The 17,051-nt window shown below is 37.1% G+C and overlaps 1 protein-coding gene across 1 annotated transcript in view; it reads right to left on the minus strand.

The window, feature by feature from the left end:
- The window catches only part of LOC150103969 (outer dynein arm-docking complex subunit 3-like), a 248,381-nt gene that overhangs the window by 32,007 nt on the left and 199,323 nt on the right, over positions 1–17,051 (minus strand). The window contains exon 10 of the mRNA XM_090397109.1: positions 3,373–3,442. Within this exon, the coding sequence (XP_090253235.1) occupies positions 3,373–3,442 (70 nt within the window). The remainder of the gene's footprint in view (positions 1–3,372; positions 3,443–17,051) is intronic.

A 17,051-nucleotide genomic window follows, 5' to 3' on the forward strand; every position in this document is an offset into this window, starting at 1 on the left:
CAGCGTCCATAAAGAAACATATGTCAGCGGCATGGAGGACTTCTCTACGAAAATCTGTGGACTGTTTGGGTAAATGAGAAGAATGAAAACATTAACGTATGTGAAGAGTGTCTAGATAGATTAGAGCGATTAGGAATGGAAGCAAAAGTCGGGACCATAGCAGAAGAGCTTCGGCAGGAGTTTGTGAAAATGAAAAGCAACCTTCATCTCCTGCAAGAGGAACTGGAAGTGCTGAGTAAGGAGGTTCAGGATATTAAGACTGAATTAAATGTGTTGAATAGAGAAATTAGCACCATGGAGATTATTTTGGTTAAGTAACTAGAACAGTTTAAGTAAGGGAGAGACTATGGTGAATGATGAAGTAATGAATAGTATGGAAGTGATTGGGAGCCAACAGAATGAAAGCACAAGAGGGCTAGAAGAAATGAGATGTTGTGAAAGTGAGGGATTAAGTAAATGAATGTTGATGGGAAATTAATGAAATGAGAAAATCATGCCGAATAGTGTAGAAAATGAGGCTTCATTCAAACAAGCGTCACCATGAGTGACGCTTGTGTGAATGAAGTTATGTGTGGCATAATATATGATGATTCAATGATTAAGGGTATGGAGAGTAGTATGCCTGAGGAGTGCTTGTCTGGCAGAACAATAGAGAGAGTGACTTTAGCAATAAAGAGAGGGCATGATGCAGAAAAGATGATAGTTGTGGTGGGTACAAATGACCTCAGTGGTAGTATTAATCGGGTAGCAAAAGATTTAAGAACATTGATAGATATTGTGAAGAAGAAAAGTGTCAAACGGAGGATAGTGTGTGTCTGCGGCCTTGTTTTGACAATTATGAGTTAAATAGACGAGCGATGATAATGAATGATATGATTGCAAGAATGTGCAAAAAAAAAGAGGTCTGGAATTTGTTGATGTCTGAAGTGTGTGTTTGAATGCAAAAGACAGCTGTATCAAGAGATGGTTTGCATCTGAACATGGAAGGTCATAAGCGTTTGAAGAAGTTACTGTTTTCTGAACAAGTTGAAGTAATTAGGCAGGGAAACTAAAATTAAGAAAGTTAAGCATAAGAGGGAGAAACTTATGCAGTGAATGTATATTTATTGATCCTTTTTCATGGAATAATTTGAAGAATAGAGCAGATAAAAATCGACATGGGACTACTGACATTAGTAGAATATATATAAGTTCTAAAGCTGGTACAAGAACTAAAGGGAATCTGAAATTTTTGTATACTAATGCAAGACGCATTCGAAATAAGAGAGAAGAATTTTTGGCATTAGTCAGTGCAATCTCACCAAAAGTTGTGGGCATTAGTGAAACTTGGCTGTCAGCAGAAGATCTGGTTACAGGAATTGAATGTGATGGGTACAGTATTTTCAGGGAGGATAGAGAAGATAGATCAGGGGGAGGAGTACTGTTGATGATAGCTGATGAGTTGCAGTCAAAGAAAGTAGCATATCAAGAGGATAGACGTGTGAATGATAGTTCATTCAAGGCAGTCTGGTGTGAAATAGTGACCAATGCAACCAAATATACAGTTGGTTGTTGCTATAGGCCAGGGGATACAGGGGGTGATATTGAATTCATGCATCAGCAAATTAGTGCAACGAGTGCAGGGTTAGTGACTATTATGGGGAATTTTAATTATGGTGATATCAGTTGGAAGTAGGAAATATCACGTGGCAAAAAGGAAATGGAATTCATACACCTTCTAAGAGATAATTACTTGAAACAGCACATAACTGAAGGGACTTGTGGTATGAGAGTGTTGGATCTGGTCATAGGTTCAGAGGACATATGCAAAAGTAAGGTGTCCTCGTTACCTCCAATTCTTGAGAGCAATCATGTGGTATTGACTTGGGAGGCTGCAAAATTTGTGGATTTCTCTCTTAAGAAGGGGTATATACGGAACTACATGTTACGTAGAACAAGCTTCGGAGTGAGCTTACAGCTGTCCTATGGCAGAACTTATTGCAGGGGAAAGATATTAGCAGTGCGTGGGATATAATCAGCGGGTATCTGAGGAAGGCAATATCAGAATGTATTTCCATGGTCAGGAAGACAAACAAGGTAGGCATTAGATTGATGAGTAGTATTATCAGGCTTGATCTGCAAAAAAAGAAAATGTTATGGAGAATTTAGAAGGAGAAAGGCAATCAGTACAACCATGAGCAGTACAAGGCTCAAGCTAGGAAGGTTACCAGCATAGTAAGAAAAGCTAAATAAGATTACGAGAAGACCTTAGCCAAGGAAATCAGTTCAATGTGGAAAAAAAGTTATGCATTTTGGGATTAAAAGATTACCAGCTGTGTACCACACCGATGAAACGGTACTCCAAGAGATTAATGAGGCTGAGGACTTGGGGCTGTTGGTAGATCGGGAGATGAAGTTCAGAGGGCATGTTGCTAAAGTGTCCAAGATTGCACATAGGATTACTTGGTTATTGAAGAACATACTAACATCCAGAGATAAAGAGGTTATTATTCCCCTTTATAAGGCGCTGATACTTCCACATTTGGATTCCTATGCTCAAGTAGTCTGGTTACCTGGATTCCTCGAGATGAGGAGGCTGTGGAGAGGATTCAGAAGAGAGTGACTAAATTAGTGAGTGATGTAAAAACTGCTCCCTACATTGACAGAGTGAGAGCTTGTGGATTGCAGAGGTTGGTTGATAGGTGGAGAAGAGGGAATATGATAGAAACATTTAAATTACTAAAAGTTTTTATAAGAATTGATGCAGGGAAATATTTCAGCTGTGTGATAGTGATGGAAGAACAAGAGGTCATTCCTGGAAATTAAGGAAAAGTGTGGTTAACAAAGGTGTGAGAACTAGATTTTTTGCTTGGAGGGGGTGAATGAGTGGAATGCATTGCCTGACTCAATTGGGAGTTCTTCATCTATAATGAATTCAAGAAGAGGTATGATAGATATTGTTTTCATAGTTTGGGTCTCCTGCGATGAGTCTACTGACTCCATGGAGATACCCGTAATAATAATAATAATAATTATGAAAATAGATTAGAAAATGGGAAATTTTTAAAATTATATACTGAAATTTTTCAAAAGTGAAAAGGAAGAAAAAAAATTAATGAGTCCTAAATAACCTAAATGAATAACCATGGACTGCCCCTTCTAAATCTCATTTTTACAGTTTCCTTCCAGAAAACCCATTCCAACTAGAAAGAAATGATACATTAATTTATTAAATCCTGAGTTTCTGGGAGGAACAACCTTTCGACTTCTGTATGAGACTGGCTAACTCACCTTCACTTGAAAAGTCTTAATAAAGGTTCTTTGCATCCATTTTTAAATTTTAAAATAAAACAAAAAGAATGCTTAAATGAAAACTGGTGTGACTAGATTTACCTGTAGGTTTAGGCTTAGGTGGAATTAATGTCGTATCAGTGGACTTTTCCTCTTCTGCTCTGCGCAGAAACTAAACAAAAAATAAATAGATAAATTTCCTTTTACTGACATTAAACATGCAATAATCACAAACACATAAAAGCATGTAATATAAATCTGCCTAGCCAACATAGTTTGGTTGTATAGGCATAGATATAGTCCCAGTATAGGCATAGATATTTATGAGAAAACCACTCTATTGAAGATCTAAAATGGTTTAAAAAATCATCCCTATCTGATCTCTATAGCAGTGTCCCAGATCATCTGACCTTTAGCACACCAATGATAGTATGTATTACAAGTTTGCAGCCTTTTGTGAGTGGGATTCGTTTAAAAAAAATCTGTTACATGAATTAGTACTCATGATGTCCTAAAGTTGCATCCGCATGGAAGCTTGCGGCTTCTTTCGTTGCTCTGATCTGTAGAGGTGGTGATGCAAGTGAAGCCCTTCTTATTAGAAGGCTGGCTTCTAGAAGCCATTCACAGGAACAGATACTCCACTATATCTATAACAAAACACAACTTTGCAGACACCAACTCAACCCTCATGACACTTCCCCTCCCGCAATCGTTTTCCCGTCCAGGAGAGGAAGCGGACTCTACCCAGGTTCTAAATCTCCCAACACGCGTTTTTCAATCAAAATGCTTTCTGATCAGTGGAAGTGGGCTCGACCTGGGTCCTAATGTTTCACCCACCTTGGGAGAAACACTAGGCATCACCTGCAGAATACGGTTCTTTCGTTGCTGTGTTAGTACAGGAAGGAAGCGATTAGGAAATGATTCAAAATAGTATTTAATACTTCCAGTATTTCATCATCTCAGTTCTCTCTCTCTCTCTCTCTCACACACACACACACACACACACACACACACACACACACACACACACACACACACACACACACACACACACACACACACAGTTTGGAGACTGAGTGGGCAGTTCAATCTCCACTGGTCCATAGAGTCCTAACTAGGTGGGGCACCCTCTATGGACACTTGTTGGTGGCCTAGGATGTAAACTGGGATTTTGAAGTATTAGTGTTTCTCATATTTTGGAAAGTTTTATGCAACCATAGTCTTTTTCCAATTGATTCTGTGAGCTATATCCAAAGCATGATCAGCAAGTCCAGATTGACCATAGTTATGGATGCAGATGTATTTTTAAGTTCTTTCATTTGGATAGTAACTGATCACCCTGTCTGTCCGTAGTAGGCCAACTTGCAGTAACAAGGAACTCTTTATACACTGTAACTGAGATGGGATGGAGTTCGTTTTTAGTGGAGCAGGTAAGAGTAGCAGTTTTAAGTGTGGCTTTGCAATGGTGCAAAGATTGTATTTTTTTAAGATTCTGGATATTTTATCTGAAGTGCCTCAGACATAGGGATGGTGATAGCATTACTAAAATCTTTCTGAAGAGAACACTGTAAATTGGAGGAAGGATTGATTAATTTTTTGATATTGTGGGAACTGTAGCTGATAGATAGAAAAGTGTGGTACATATGATTGAGTTCTGTTGTAAGAGAGGTCTTGTTGGAACAAATGTTATAAGCTCTATGGGTTAATGTTATTATGACACCATATTGTTGAGAGGGGGAAGGGTGATAGGAAAGTCTGTGAATGTATCTGCCTGTGTGAGTGGGTTTTCTATATACTGAAAAGGACAGATTACCATTAGGTAGGCAGATGACCAAGTGTCTAGAAAGGGCAGACTATTATTAGTTTCCTTTTCCATTGTAAATTGGATTCTAGGTTGAAGACTATTGAGGTGACACAGAAAAGAATGTAATGTGTCTGGGCCATGAGACCAAATAGAAAAGACATCATCTCCATATCTTAACCAAATAGAAGGTTTGAGAGTGGCTGAGTCAAGAATTTGTTTTTCAAAATCTTCCATTAAAATATTGGTGGGGGGGGGAGTGAGAGGGGAGACCTCATACAGGTACCCTCTATCTGTTTATAAATTTTGTTCTTCCAAGAGGCCAATGATATCAAGGGGAAAATCTTTTTTTTAAAAAGCAATAAGGTGTCATTTAAGAGAATAGTAGTGAACAATGAGATGATGTCAAAGCTCACTGGGATATCAATATCATTAACAATTATATTTTCAATGGATTTTTTAAAATAGTTAGAATTTTTTTATGTATGATGTGGCATGAACTAGTAAGGGGGGGGGAAGAGATTTTGCTAATTGTTTGGATAATTTTAGCAGGGAGAATCAATGATATCTACTATGGAATCTTGGGAGGGGGAATTGGGTTTATGAATCTTAGGCAAGTCATATATCTGGAGGGGGGACAATTGAAGGGTTTGAGTTTCAGTTTTCTGTGTATATAAAAAATCTTAAAAACTATTTTTGACATTGACATTGTTGCTGATGGCTTGGAATTAAAATAACCAGTGGTTATTTCATTCTCAGACCATTTAACCTGTGTTACAAAGATTAGCAGCAAAAATCCCATGGGAAAAATTATAAGACCTGGAAAAAGGAGTTTTACTATTACCTGTTGTCGTCAAGCTTTTTATCACCTTAACCACAACTGTAGAAACACAGATTGGCCTATAATTTGAAACATCAGTGTTATCTCTCTCCAGGTTTCCAAAGTGAGACAATTTTCCACTTTTTCCACTTCTTCGAGCCTAGTCTGACTAGAAGGTTCTTATGAAACAAGTATGTCAAGACCACTTATGAAACTAAAATACCATGATGAACTGTTTTTTAGGTACTTTAACTAAATACTTTGCAGTGGTTACCATTCTGCCATTTCCATCATTTAATATTGCATATACTAATTTATTATTATTATTATTATCTGGGACCTCCAGGGAGTCAGGAGCTCATCGCAGGAGGCTAGTAAATCTCCCAAACTAGCTATCATACCTTCCCTTAAATTCATTCACACTAGATGCACTCGCTACCCCTAAGGGAAAATTATTCCACTCACTCACTGCTCTCTGGGAGAAAAACCTAGCTCTTACCCCTTTCTTGACCATGAACAAACTTAACTTCCATGGATTCCCCCCCCCCCTTGTTCTCTCCCCACCTTCCATATAATGAAAAATTTCATCAGTTGATATCCTCTAACATCCATTCAAAAGTTTATATATCTCTTTATATATCATATCACCCCTCTTTCTCCTGTTAACCAGAGTCTGCAATCCACACACTTGCAATCTGTCCTCATTTATTTCTTATTTTTCTTAATGTGACTCCTGACTATGAAAGGTAGTGAACTTATAGTAGATTAGTACAGAGAAAATCCTTAGGCCACTTATGGTATCCTAAGGATTTTCTTTTCTAATTTTATTAATTTTTCATTTGTATTTTTATTTATTTTTTACATAATCCAGAAACCTGCTCTAGAGACCTAACATGGAACTTTTCAAGCCATTTCAGACCCTCCAGTAAGTGGGATAGTGGTCTAACACCAAGCGATGAAACTCATCTCCCACCTAAAGACAATTACAAACATCCATGCCTGTAGCAAGATTTGAACCTGCAGCCTGTTAGTTGGAGAGTTATATTATATTAATGTAATGCAGCCAGCCAGGCAGCATTAATATTAATATTAATATTAATATTATACCAATAATATATATAATACTGCATATTGCATTGGTGATAGAACAGTGCCTCGGGGCTATGTTCTGTCACCTCTGAAAATTAAACAGGAAATGGAAATGACGAAGAGGTTATTGAAGACATAAAAGAGAGAGGTGGAGAACAGGTGCATGAGGAATATAAGGCTCACACTAGAAGATGGAAAGTATACCAAGGAGAACAAAATTAGAAGACAAGAGGAGACTAACATTGCAATGCTAAGGAGTTCTTTTGGCATGAGGCCAGTAGGAGGAGAAATAAATGTTGACAACTGACTTTGCTGGATCAAGTCAGGAGTTGGTAGACTAATGAAGATGACATCATAGAGCTGTTAAATGAATACTTTATTAAGATGTTTCTTCTTGGTAAACCAAGTTTTACTCCTAGAGACAGAGAGATGAAGCAGAATTGAAATTTTAGAAGTGAATGAAAAGGATGATGTGCTGAGTTGCCTCACACAAGCTGATTATTAAATGTTCACGACTTTTTGTGAGTAGGTTGTTAAAAACAATGGCAATAAACTGTAGCGCACATGCACTTCCATCCACAATCAATGCAAGTTGCATTGATCAAAAAAAAAGGTAGCTAACATTAATTTTTTGAAAAACCTTTCATTTGAAAGAAATGAAAATGAAAACTTCAAGAATGAAGAATTCTTGAAGAATTTTCATTTCTTTCAAATGCACTTCACTCAAGATCAATTAACATTCAGAAAGGGCAAAAGTTAATCACACACAATAACAATAACTTTGAAAAATTTACAGGTTGGTACTGGAAAAGATGAATCTCAAGTTGAAGATGTCATTAAATTAGATAAGTTTAAACATATTGTATTTAATAAAAATAATAATAAAAAAAAGAATAAATTCACTGCTCTTTCTAGGAATGTGTTACTAGAAAATAATTCAACACATGAATTTATGTCTTTTATCAGATGATGATAGCATTTTATATTATTTCTATCTATTAGAATAATCTATTTAGCCTTATGAGGAACTAGCTTCCCATGGATCGTTTGTTTGTTTGTTTTGTGGGGTTCCCCCCTCCCAATTTCCCCCATCCATCCATCCTCCTTAAGACTGGTTGAGGTTGCACCCTCCAGTGAGGACCTCTAAGTATGTATTTTTGACTGTAGATCTGTGTGTGTGTGTGTGTGTGTATTCACGGGGATGGTTTGCCTGTTCTGAGGGATGAAAACCCAAGTTTCTGGGAGATAAAACCCCTACCTTCATATGAGACCAGCTAACTCACCTTTAGTTGAAAGAGACCAAATAAAGGTTTCTCGCATCATAGACAGGAATCGAACTCAGGTCTTTCTGACCAAAGGGATTCATTTATACTAACTGAGCTATGGAGGCTCTCTTCACATGGACAGTTAGTAGAAAAAACTTGTACTATTTAAGTGAAAGTTTAAAATATAAAATTGATTTGAATGATTTTTGGAATTTTGCAGATAATAATGTTGAATCAAAAAATGTTTCCATCCCTACAGGTATTCAAAAAACTAAAATTATAATTGGCACTTTTGCAATCAGTAATGTTGAAACTGAAAGAAGTTTCAGTTTAAGGAACATAATTTGTATGAAGGTTAGAAATAGTTTACCAACAGATCACATATCGGATATAATGACAATAAATTTATGGGAAAAGAGGTAGCAGATTGGGATGCAACTCCATCATTGAATCAGAGCCATAGATTGGCTACAGATTCAAGAGCTCAACTGTCCATATGGAATTTACAATAAAGAAATGAATATTTTCTTATTGTTTGAAATTTTTTGTATTCCAAATTGTAAATTGTAGAAAGGCTTATATACTGGTTAAACATGATAATTAATACTTAAAGAATTGACAACGTACACTGAAATATAAATTAAATAACTTTAATATATACTTTCCAATATTTTGGCAAACGTCATGTTGCCATCTTCAGGGGAACTTAAAATAAAGACACGTGCACGCAAGTACTACATAACAGCAAATGAGAAACGAAGTGAGGAAGCTACCCTTTTCCTAAAGTCCTGATGGTGCCCCCTGGCGGGCTATATTAGGTGTTCTTGGCCTTTGGGCTGAAGTTCTTTTGATGTATGTTTCCCAAATTTGGGGCAGTTTCATGCATCCAAATTTGTTGAGGTTTGGTATGTTCCTAAGGGCTGAGGCTGATTCCATGAATAGTCTTTCATATTTGAACTTGCTGCGGTGTATTAATGTGGCTTTCTTCCACCTTATTCTGTGGCGAGTATCCAGATGATGGTCTGCAAGCCCAGAGTGGCTGTACTGGTGAAATCGGATGTAGTCCTTGTGTTCTGAGATTCTGATATTTGCTGTCTTGCCTGTTTGACCAAAGTAGGACAATTTACAGATGCAAGGGACCTGGTATACACCAGGTAGGTCTAGGGGAAGTGGTTAATCTTTAGTGGAGCAGATAAGGAATGCCAATTTTCTATATAGTCTGTAACAAGAGGTCAAGTCATGTTTTTTTAGGATTTTGTTGATTTTTTTCTGAAGCGCCTCAGATGTAGGGAATAGTGATGGATTTAGAGTAATCTTTTTTGTGAAGGGGGGGGGTAGGTTGTGGATAACTGGTTTTAGTATTTTTTTTGGGGGGGGGGTAGCCATTGGCTGAGAAAGTGTTAAGAATGTGATTTAGTTCAGTGGTTAGGCTTGGTCATTTGAACTGATTAGTTTAGCCCTGTTGAATAGTGTCTTAATAACTCCATATTGTTGTGAGGTGGGGGGATTTGTTGGTAAATGTATCTGCCTGTATGGGTGGGTTTTCTATAAACTGAGAAAACCAAGGTACCATCAGGTTGGCAGGTGACTAGTGTGTCTAGAAAGGGGAGGCTATTGTTTTCCTCTTTTTCCAGGATGAACTTGATTCTAGGATGTTGGTTGTTTATGTGTGTTAAAAAGGAGATGAGTGTATCCATGCCATGTGGCCAAATAGCAAACATATCATCAACATAGAGAAGCCATATGGTAGGTTTTTGTGGGGCAGAGTTTAAGGCTTTCTCTTCAAAAGTCTCCATAAAGAAGTTGGCCAAGGGTGGGTAAAGTGGTGAACCCATGGCTGTCCCCTCTATCTGTTTGTAGAATTTTTCCTGCCAAACGAAATAGCCTGAGTTCATTGTAAACTGAAATATAGCTGAGATATCGGGAGGAAATTTAGCTTGGATTAGCTCTAAGGTTTCTTTGAGGGGGACATTCATGAATAAGGAGGAGACGTCAAAACTGACCATTATGTCATTACATTGGAGCATAAGGTTTTCTATACTGTCTTTGAAGTTGGCTGAGTTTTTTATGTGTGAGACGGTGTGTTGCCAGTATAATGTCAGAGCGCTTTGGCTAAATAGTTGCCCATAATAATAATAATAATAATAATAATAATAATAATAATAATAGTTGTCAGTAAGGCACCGTGACTAGATGGGATTTTGTCACATTTTAAGGGAATGAGCCAATCAATTGCAGGCTGTTTATTGAAAGTCTTGAAATGGAATGTTAAGGACTGCTAAGGAATGTTGATATCCAACTATAACCAGATTGTTCCTACAGTTGTTAAGATTTTGGAAAACTGGTAAAAGCTTGTACATGGAATTGGACAGTGAGGTTAATACCGTTTATGAAATCCTTCATGGATCTGTTAAGAGTCACTTTTATATTAATAATATGATCGCTTTTATAATAAACTAATAAGAGCAATGAAGCACACAGTATCATTTTTTTGGAATTTAAGTTGTAAATATTGATTTATTGGGCTAGTGCATTGTATTGAAAATTGGCTTTCTGATTGATATCAGAGAGTTGTGTATGGGGAAGTGAGCAGTACTGGGGAGAAGAATGGTTACAAGTGGGTGTTCACAGGTTCAGGACTGAAACTATTAATGTTTGACTTTTTATGTCAGTGATATAAAGATCTTAACAGTGGCAGCCGGTGAAAATTTTAAGTGGGGGTGCTGCATATATATATATAAAAAAAAAAAACCTTTTTTCCCCTAATCAGTAACGAATTTATTAATAAATAAATTTACATATTAAAAAATTGCTTTATTAAAAATATTTCATCCTCACCACGAACAAACACCAATAATAAAAGTTTCGTATCAATAGTAATGACAAGTGCAAACGAATATCGCCGTTAGATTGCAGTGTGTTTGTTTCGTGTAACGATAATTGAAAAAAAATATAATTCTTTTCATATTTTCAACAGTGACACTCGTCATAATTCAGCCTTGTATCTATAATAAATAAATAAATATATGTTATTTTTACAAAATAAAAAAGATTTACAAAAAATAGTTCACCACGCACACGCACCAATAATAAACGTTTCATATCTCACAGAAATAACACACGCAATAATAAGATACACTGCCCAGACGGCAGTGTATCTAATGATGTAATGTGCAGTGACAAGCACAAACGAATATCGGCGTTAGATTGCAGTGCATTTGTTTCATAATCTAAACCATTAATAGAACAATTCCAATTATTAACTATTCAATCAATGTCGAAATATAAGCTGTAACCTTTAACATGTTGTATTACATTTATATAATGTTGTAAGCATTGTTATTATTTATAAACACAAACAAAATTTATTTTTTTCATTTTTTTCCTTGGGGGTGCTGCAGTGTTGCAGTGCTTATGTATGGGCCGCCACTGGATCTTAGAGAAGAATATTAGGATCTTAGTATCTTAGAGAAGAATAGAGATATGCAAGTTGTCCAACTGGGTCAGGCAGACTGCAAACAAGAGTAAACAAAAGAACATGCAGGTAGATTATTATGTCTGTACACGAATGCTAGGAGTATCAGAAACAAAGGGATAGAGTGTGTTGCCTTAGTCAATATGTTGCGGCCTCAGATTGTAGGAATTAGTGAGACCTGGCTATCAGAATCAGACCTACTCACTGGTATCGAGTGTCATTGGTACAGTATTTTTAGGAAGGATACAGTGGATAGGAGAGGAGGGGATGTGCTGCTAATGATATCAGATGACTTAAATCCAGTTAGAGTTGAGACCTATGAATGTAGTAATACTACTAACAATATTTCACGTGGCAGTGAGTTTGAAGCCATCTGGTGTGGGGTGGAATCTAACAAGACAAACTACATAATGGGGTGTTGTTACAGACCAGGTGGATCGGTTGCTGGTGATGAAGACATGCATCGCCAAATAGAAAAGATGAGTGCAAAAAGAGTAATCATAATGGGAGACTTTAATTATCCAAATATTGATTGGGTAGCAGTAGAATCTCATGAGAAGAATGAAATGCATTTGTTGAGCTGTTGTGGGACAACTTCCTCAAGCAGCATGTGAGAGAAGGAACTCGAGGTCAAAGAGTGTTAGATTTGATTATAGTGTCAGAGGGCGTTTCAGTTAAAGACGTAACTATTCTGTCTTCAGTTGGTGACAGTGATCATGTAGTACTCACTTGGGAAGTGACTAAGTTTATGAATGTTCCATTCAGAAAAGGTTACATACAGAACTACAAAGCAGCAAATTATGACCAACTGAGGAGTATACTGAGTTCAGAGGAAAAGGATTGGTTGTTGAATGGAAAGAATATCAACAGTGCATGGGAAGCATCTAAACAATACTTAAATGATGAGATGATCAGAATGTGTCCCGAGAGTTCAAAGAATAAATAGAGTAGGAGTCAAATGGATGTGTAATCTTATTAAGCAAGAGATTCGTAAGAAAAGGACGATGTGGAAGGAATACTGTTTGCATAAGGATGATGTCCGTTATGAACATTATAAGCAGCAGGCTAGAATAGTCACAACTGTTGTTTGGAAAGCAAAGTCTGATTATGAAAAGAAACTGGCTCTGCATGCTAAAGACAACCCACAAGAATTTTATCGATATGCTGCAAGTAAAAGAAACAATGAATATGAAAGAATAACTCTTCTAAATCCAGATGACATGAGGGTTACAGATGCAGAAGAGGTTGTTCAATTAATGAGTGCCCATTTCGTTAAAAGCTATCAACCTGGTGAACGCAACATTGAGCTCACTGTTACCTCTTCACTAGATGAAGAAATGCAGGTGTGTTATACAATATTGGGTTATACAATATTAGCATGGATAAGAGGTTGGCTGACTGACAGATATCAAAAAGAGGTATACGGGAGATCTGAGTCTGCAAGGTTTAGGGTAATGAGTAGCATACCACAAGGATCAGTGCTTGGTCCACTGTTATTAAATCTGTATATTAATGATATTGGGAAGGATTTGACAAGCAACATATATTTATTTGCTGATGATGCAAAGATAGGTAGGGTAATCAGGAATGCTGCTGATATGCAGTCTTTGCAGAATGATTTGAATAGGCTGGAACTGTGGGCATGGGAAAATGGGTGTCAGTTCAATGTCAGTAAATGTAAAGTCATTCACTTCGGCATGATTAGATATCCAATGTCATATTATATTAGTGGGATTAGGCTAGAAGAAACTGATGAAGGTAAGGATCTTGGAGTGTTAGTAGATAGGAAGTTTAAGTTTAGGGGCCATGTGGCAAAGATTGCAAATACAACTCAAAAGATAATTGCAATGCTGAAACAAATGTTCACATGCAAAATAAGGATGTTATTTTGCCTCATTACAAGGCCTTGATAAGACCTCACTTGCACTATTGTGCGCAGGTCTGGTTTCCTGGTTTCCGTTGTGATACTGATATATTGGAGAGAGTGCAAAGGAGAGTGTTAAAAATGATATCAGGATAGTTGATTATGAAGAAAGATTGAGAATTTGTAGACTGCAGACATTAACAAACAGGAGAAAATAATAAATTTAGTTTAATCCTTTATCCAAGTGTGAGCAAACAAAGTTTGCGCCTGAAAGTATCTTCAGGACTGGGGTAAGGTGATACAACACCAGGGCAACTCGTTGCAAAGGTGTAGCAAGCTACCAACACTCCTGTCTCAGTATCTCCTAATAAACTTTCAACAAACAGGAGAAAGACGGGTGATATGATTGAGACTTACAAACTTCTGAAAGGGTCATACAGGATTTCAATTGGTGGAATTTTTCAATTTATGGAGGTGGGGAAAGGATGAGAGGGCATCCTTGGAAGCTGAGAATGAAGGCTGCCAAGAAGGGTGTGAGGGCTAGATTTTTCTCTCGGAGGGTGGTGCATGATTGGAATGGATTACCATTGGATGTTGTGAGTGCAAGTAGTGTGAATGAATTCAAGAATAAGTATGATAGTTGGAGTGTGTAGTATGTGGCCTCCCTCGATGAGTCTCTGACTCCCTGTAGGTCTCTCTTAATAATAATAATAATAATAATAAATAATACTAATAATAATATTGTCACCAGATTACAAGGAGATATTCAATTGTTTATGATTATGCGAAGCTTAGGAAGGTTATAACTAACAGCGCAGTGTTATTTCTTTTCAGGAAGATTTGAATAAGCTGAAAAGGTGAGCAACAAACGGGGATATCAGATTACTACAGATAAATGTAAGGTTTTGAAATTTAGAATCAATAGGCGTGAGACTTCATATTCTGTTGTTGATTCTTCATATTCTGAAAGAAGTGGAGGAGACAATCAATTGTCTCCTCCACTTCTTTCAGCCATACTGAAAGAAGTGGAGGAGACAATTGATCTTGGGATAACTCTAAATAGAAATTGGAAGTTCAGAGGAAATATTGCAAAATTGAGAAGACAACACAGAGAATTACTGCAATATTGAGGAGGACATTACCAGTAGAGATAAGAGTGATAAGTACAATTGTATAAAGTCTTGATCAAGTCAAGAATGCTGTACTCAAATATCTACACAAAGATTATATGAGAAGTGCAGAACATAAGTTATGAGGATAGAGTGAGGGCATGTATCTACAGAGCCTTGTGGAAAGGAGAAAAGAGGAGATACGATCGAAACATTTAAACTGTTCAGAGGTATTTACTGGATTGACGCAGATGAAATTTCTCTTACAGAAGAATGGGAGGAAGAAACAAGGACAAGAAGCTATCTCTGGAAGCCACAAAAAGATGTGAAAGACAGTGAATGAGTTTAAACAATGGTATAATAGACTGTTTTTTTTCCTAAGATGAACCTTCTGCAGTGAGTCTTAAGACTCTATGGCATTCAAAATAATGGTAGTAGTATCATCTTCCCATAATTATTCTTTCTTCTGCTGGTCACATATCAAAAGAATATTCAAGGATATTATTATTATTAAAACTATGGAGTCAAAAGACTCACTGCAGGAGGTACACACTATCACACACAAAAGCTAATTAAACTAAACTTTAAGCTCATTCAATGTGTCTACATTCTCCACACTGTCAGGCAATGGATTTTACTAATCAACCATACTCTCATGCAAAGAGCCTACTCCTTACGCCCTTGCTCACACCCTCCTTATACAGATGGGAGTAAAACAATGGGGATGGCCCATTGTTTTACTCCCATCTCCCATGCTATGAAATATTTCTTCCACATTAACCTGGTAACAATCTCTGATCAATATAAATGTCTCAATGATACTCCCCTCCTCCTCCTCCTCCTAATCACAAGGCTTTGCAAATTGCATTCCATCAGTCTGTCTTCATACCTCACATTTCAAAGTCAGTTACCACCTTAGTCAATCTTCTCTGGACCCTTTCTAATATATCCTCATCACCATGAAAAATAGATGACCAAATCTGTGCACAATAATCCATATGAGACTACACACAATGGAATCATAACCTCTTTATTTTTGCATGTCAAGGTCCTCTTAAATTAAACAGCCCAGTCAATGGTATCATAAGTTCCCTTGCACATTCTCTTAAAATGCATGCTGATATCTCATCCAATCCAACAGCTGAATTTGCACTGACATTCTGCAATATCCTGGGTATTTCCAATTCATCAATCTCTATTCTTCCATCATTCCCTCTCACCTCTGCCATAGCAATATCCTCACTTCGTTGATTTACCCATGAAAAGTAGTTCAACTCAGTAGCTGAACTATATCTTTTATCTCTCTCTCTCTCTACCATCAGCACTCATTAAAGTTATCCTTCCATAGTCTTTCTTTCTCCAACTGGCCACATAGCAAAAAAAACTCTTTTGGATTTTCTTTCACTTGCTCAGCTAATTTCTTCTCATAATCTGATTTTGCCTTTCTTACCATGCTGGTCACCTTTCTTGCCCAATTGTACTGTTAATGAGTTGGCTAGTCACCTTTCTCCTTATATACCCTTCACAACATTTTCTTTGTTTGCAGCTCATACTTAATGATATTACTCATCCATCTAACTCCTACCTGATTTACTCTCATGACCATGAGTATATAGTGTGATATCATTTCCTCCAGATACCCATTGACTATTCCCTATGCTTTACATCCTTCCCTTGCAGATCTTTATGCCATGTTGCTGCTTCAAGATGCCTCATAAGTGTATCATAATCATCTACCTTGTAGTTCCACATATACCCCTTCTTAACTGGAATTTTCACATGTTTTTCTACCTCCCAAGTCAAGACCACGTGATCACTTTTCCTAATCGGTGGCAATGTAGCCACCTTAGTTATGGACAGTTCTTCTGGTACTATAACATGATCCCACACTCTTGTACCTGAGTCTCCTCTGTCACATTCTGCTTCAAGTAATTATTTCTGAGTAAGTGTATAAATGCCATTTCCTTCATGCTACATGATTTTCCTCCTTCCAATCTATGTCTTCAAAGTCGAAGTTCCTCCTCCCCCCCATAATAATTATTTGACTTGCACTCCTTGTATTAATCTGCTGATGCATAGCTTCCACATCATCTCTGGCACCTCCTGGCCTATAGCAGCAACCAGTGGTACTACAATCAGGTACTGCACCACGCCCTCATCCTGTCTCTTCTAACCTCTCTGAAAAATACTAAATCCATCACATTCTGTTACTGGAATTACATCATCTGCTTTCAGTAAGGAAATATCGTGAATAGACATATTTAAAAGTATAATAACGGAATTAATTCACGGTATTTCCTACATAGATCTAAAAAGGCTAACAGCTTATTTATTAGTAGAATTTTTGCCTGAGAATCA

This window comes from Typopeltis vanoorti, chromosome 8 (assembly GCF_054136105.1).
Source record: "Typopeltis vanoorti isolate ZY-2024b chromosome 8, IOZ_Tvanoo_1.0, whole genome shotgun sequence".
Lineage (NCBI taxonomy): Eukaryota > Metazoa > Arthropoda > Arachnida > Uropygi > Thelyphonidae > Typopeltis > Typopeltis vanoorti.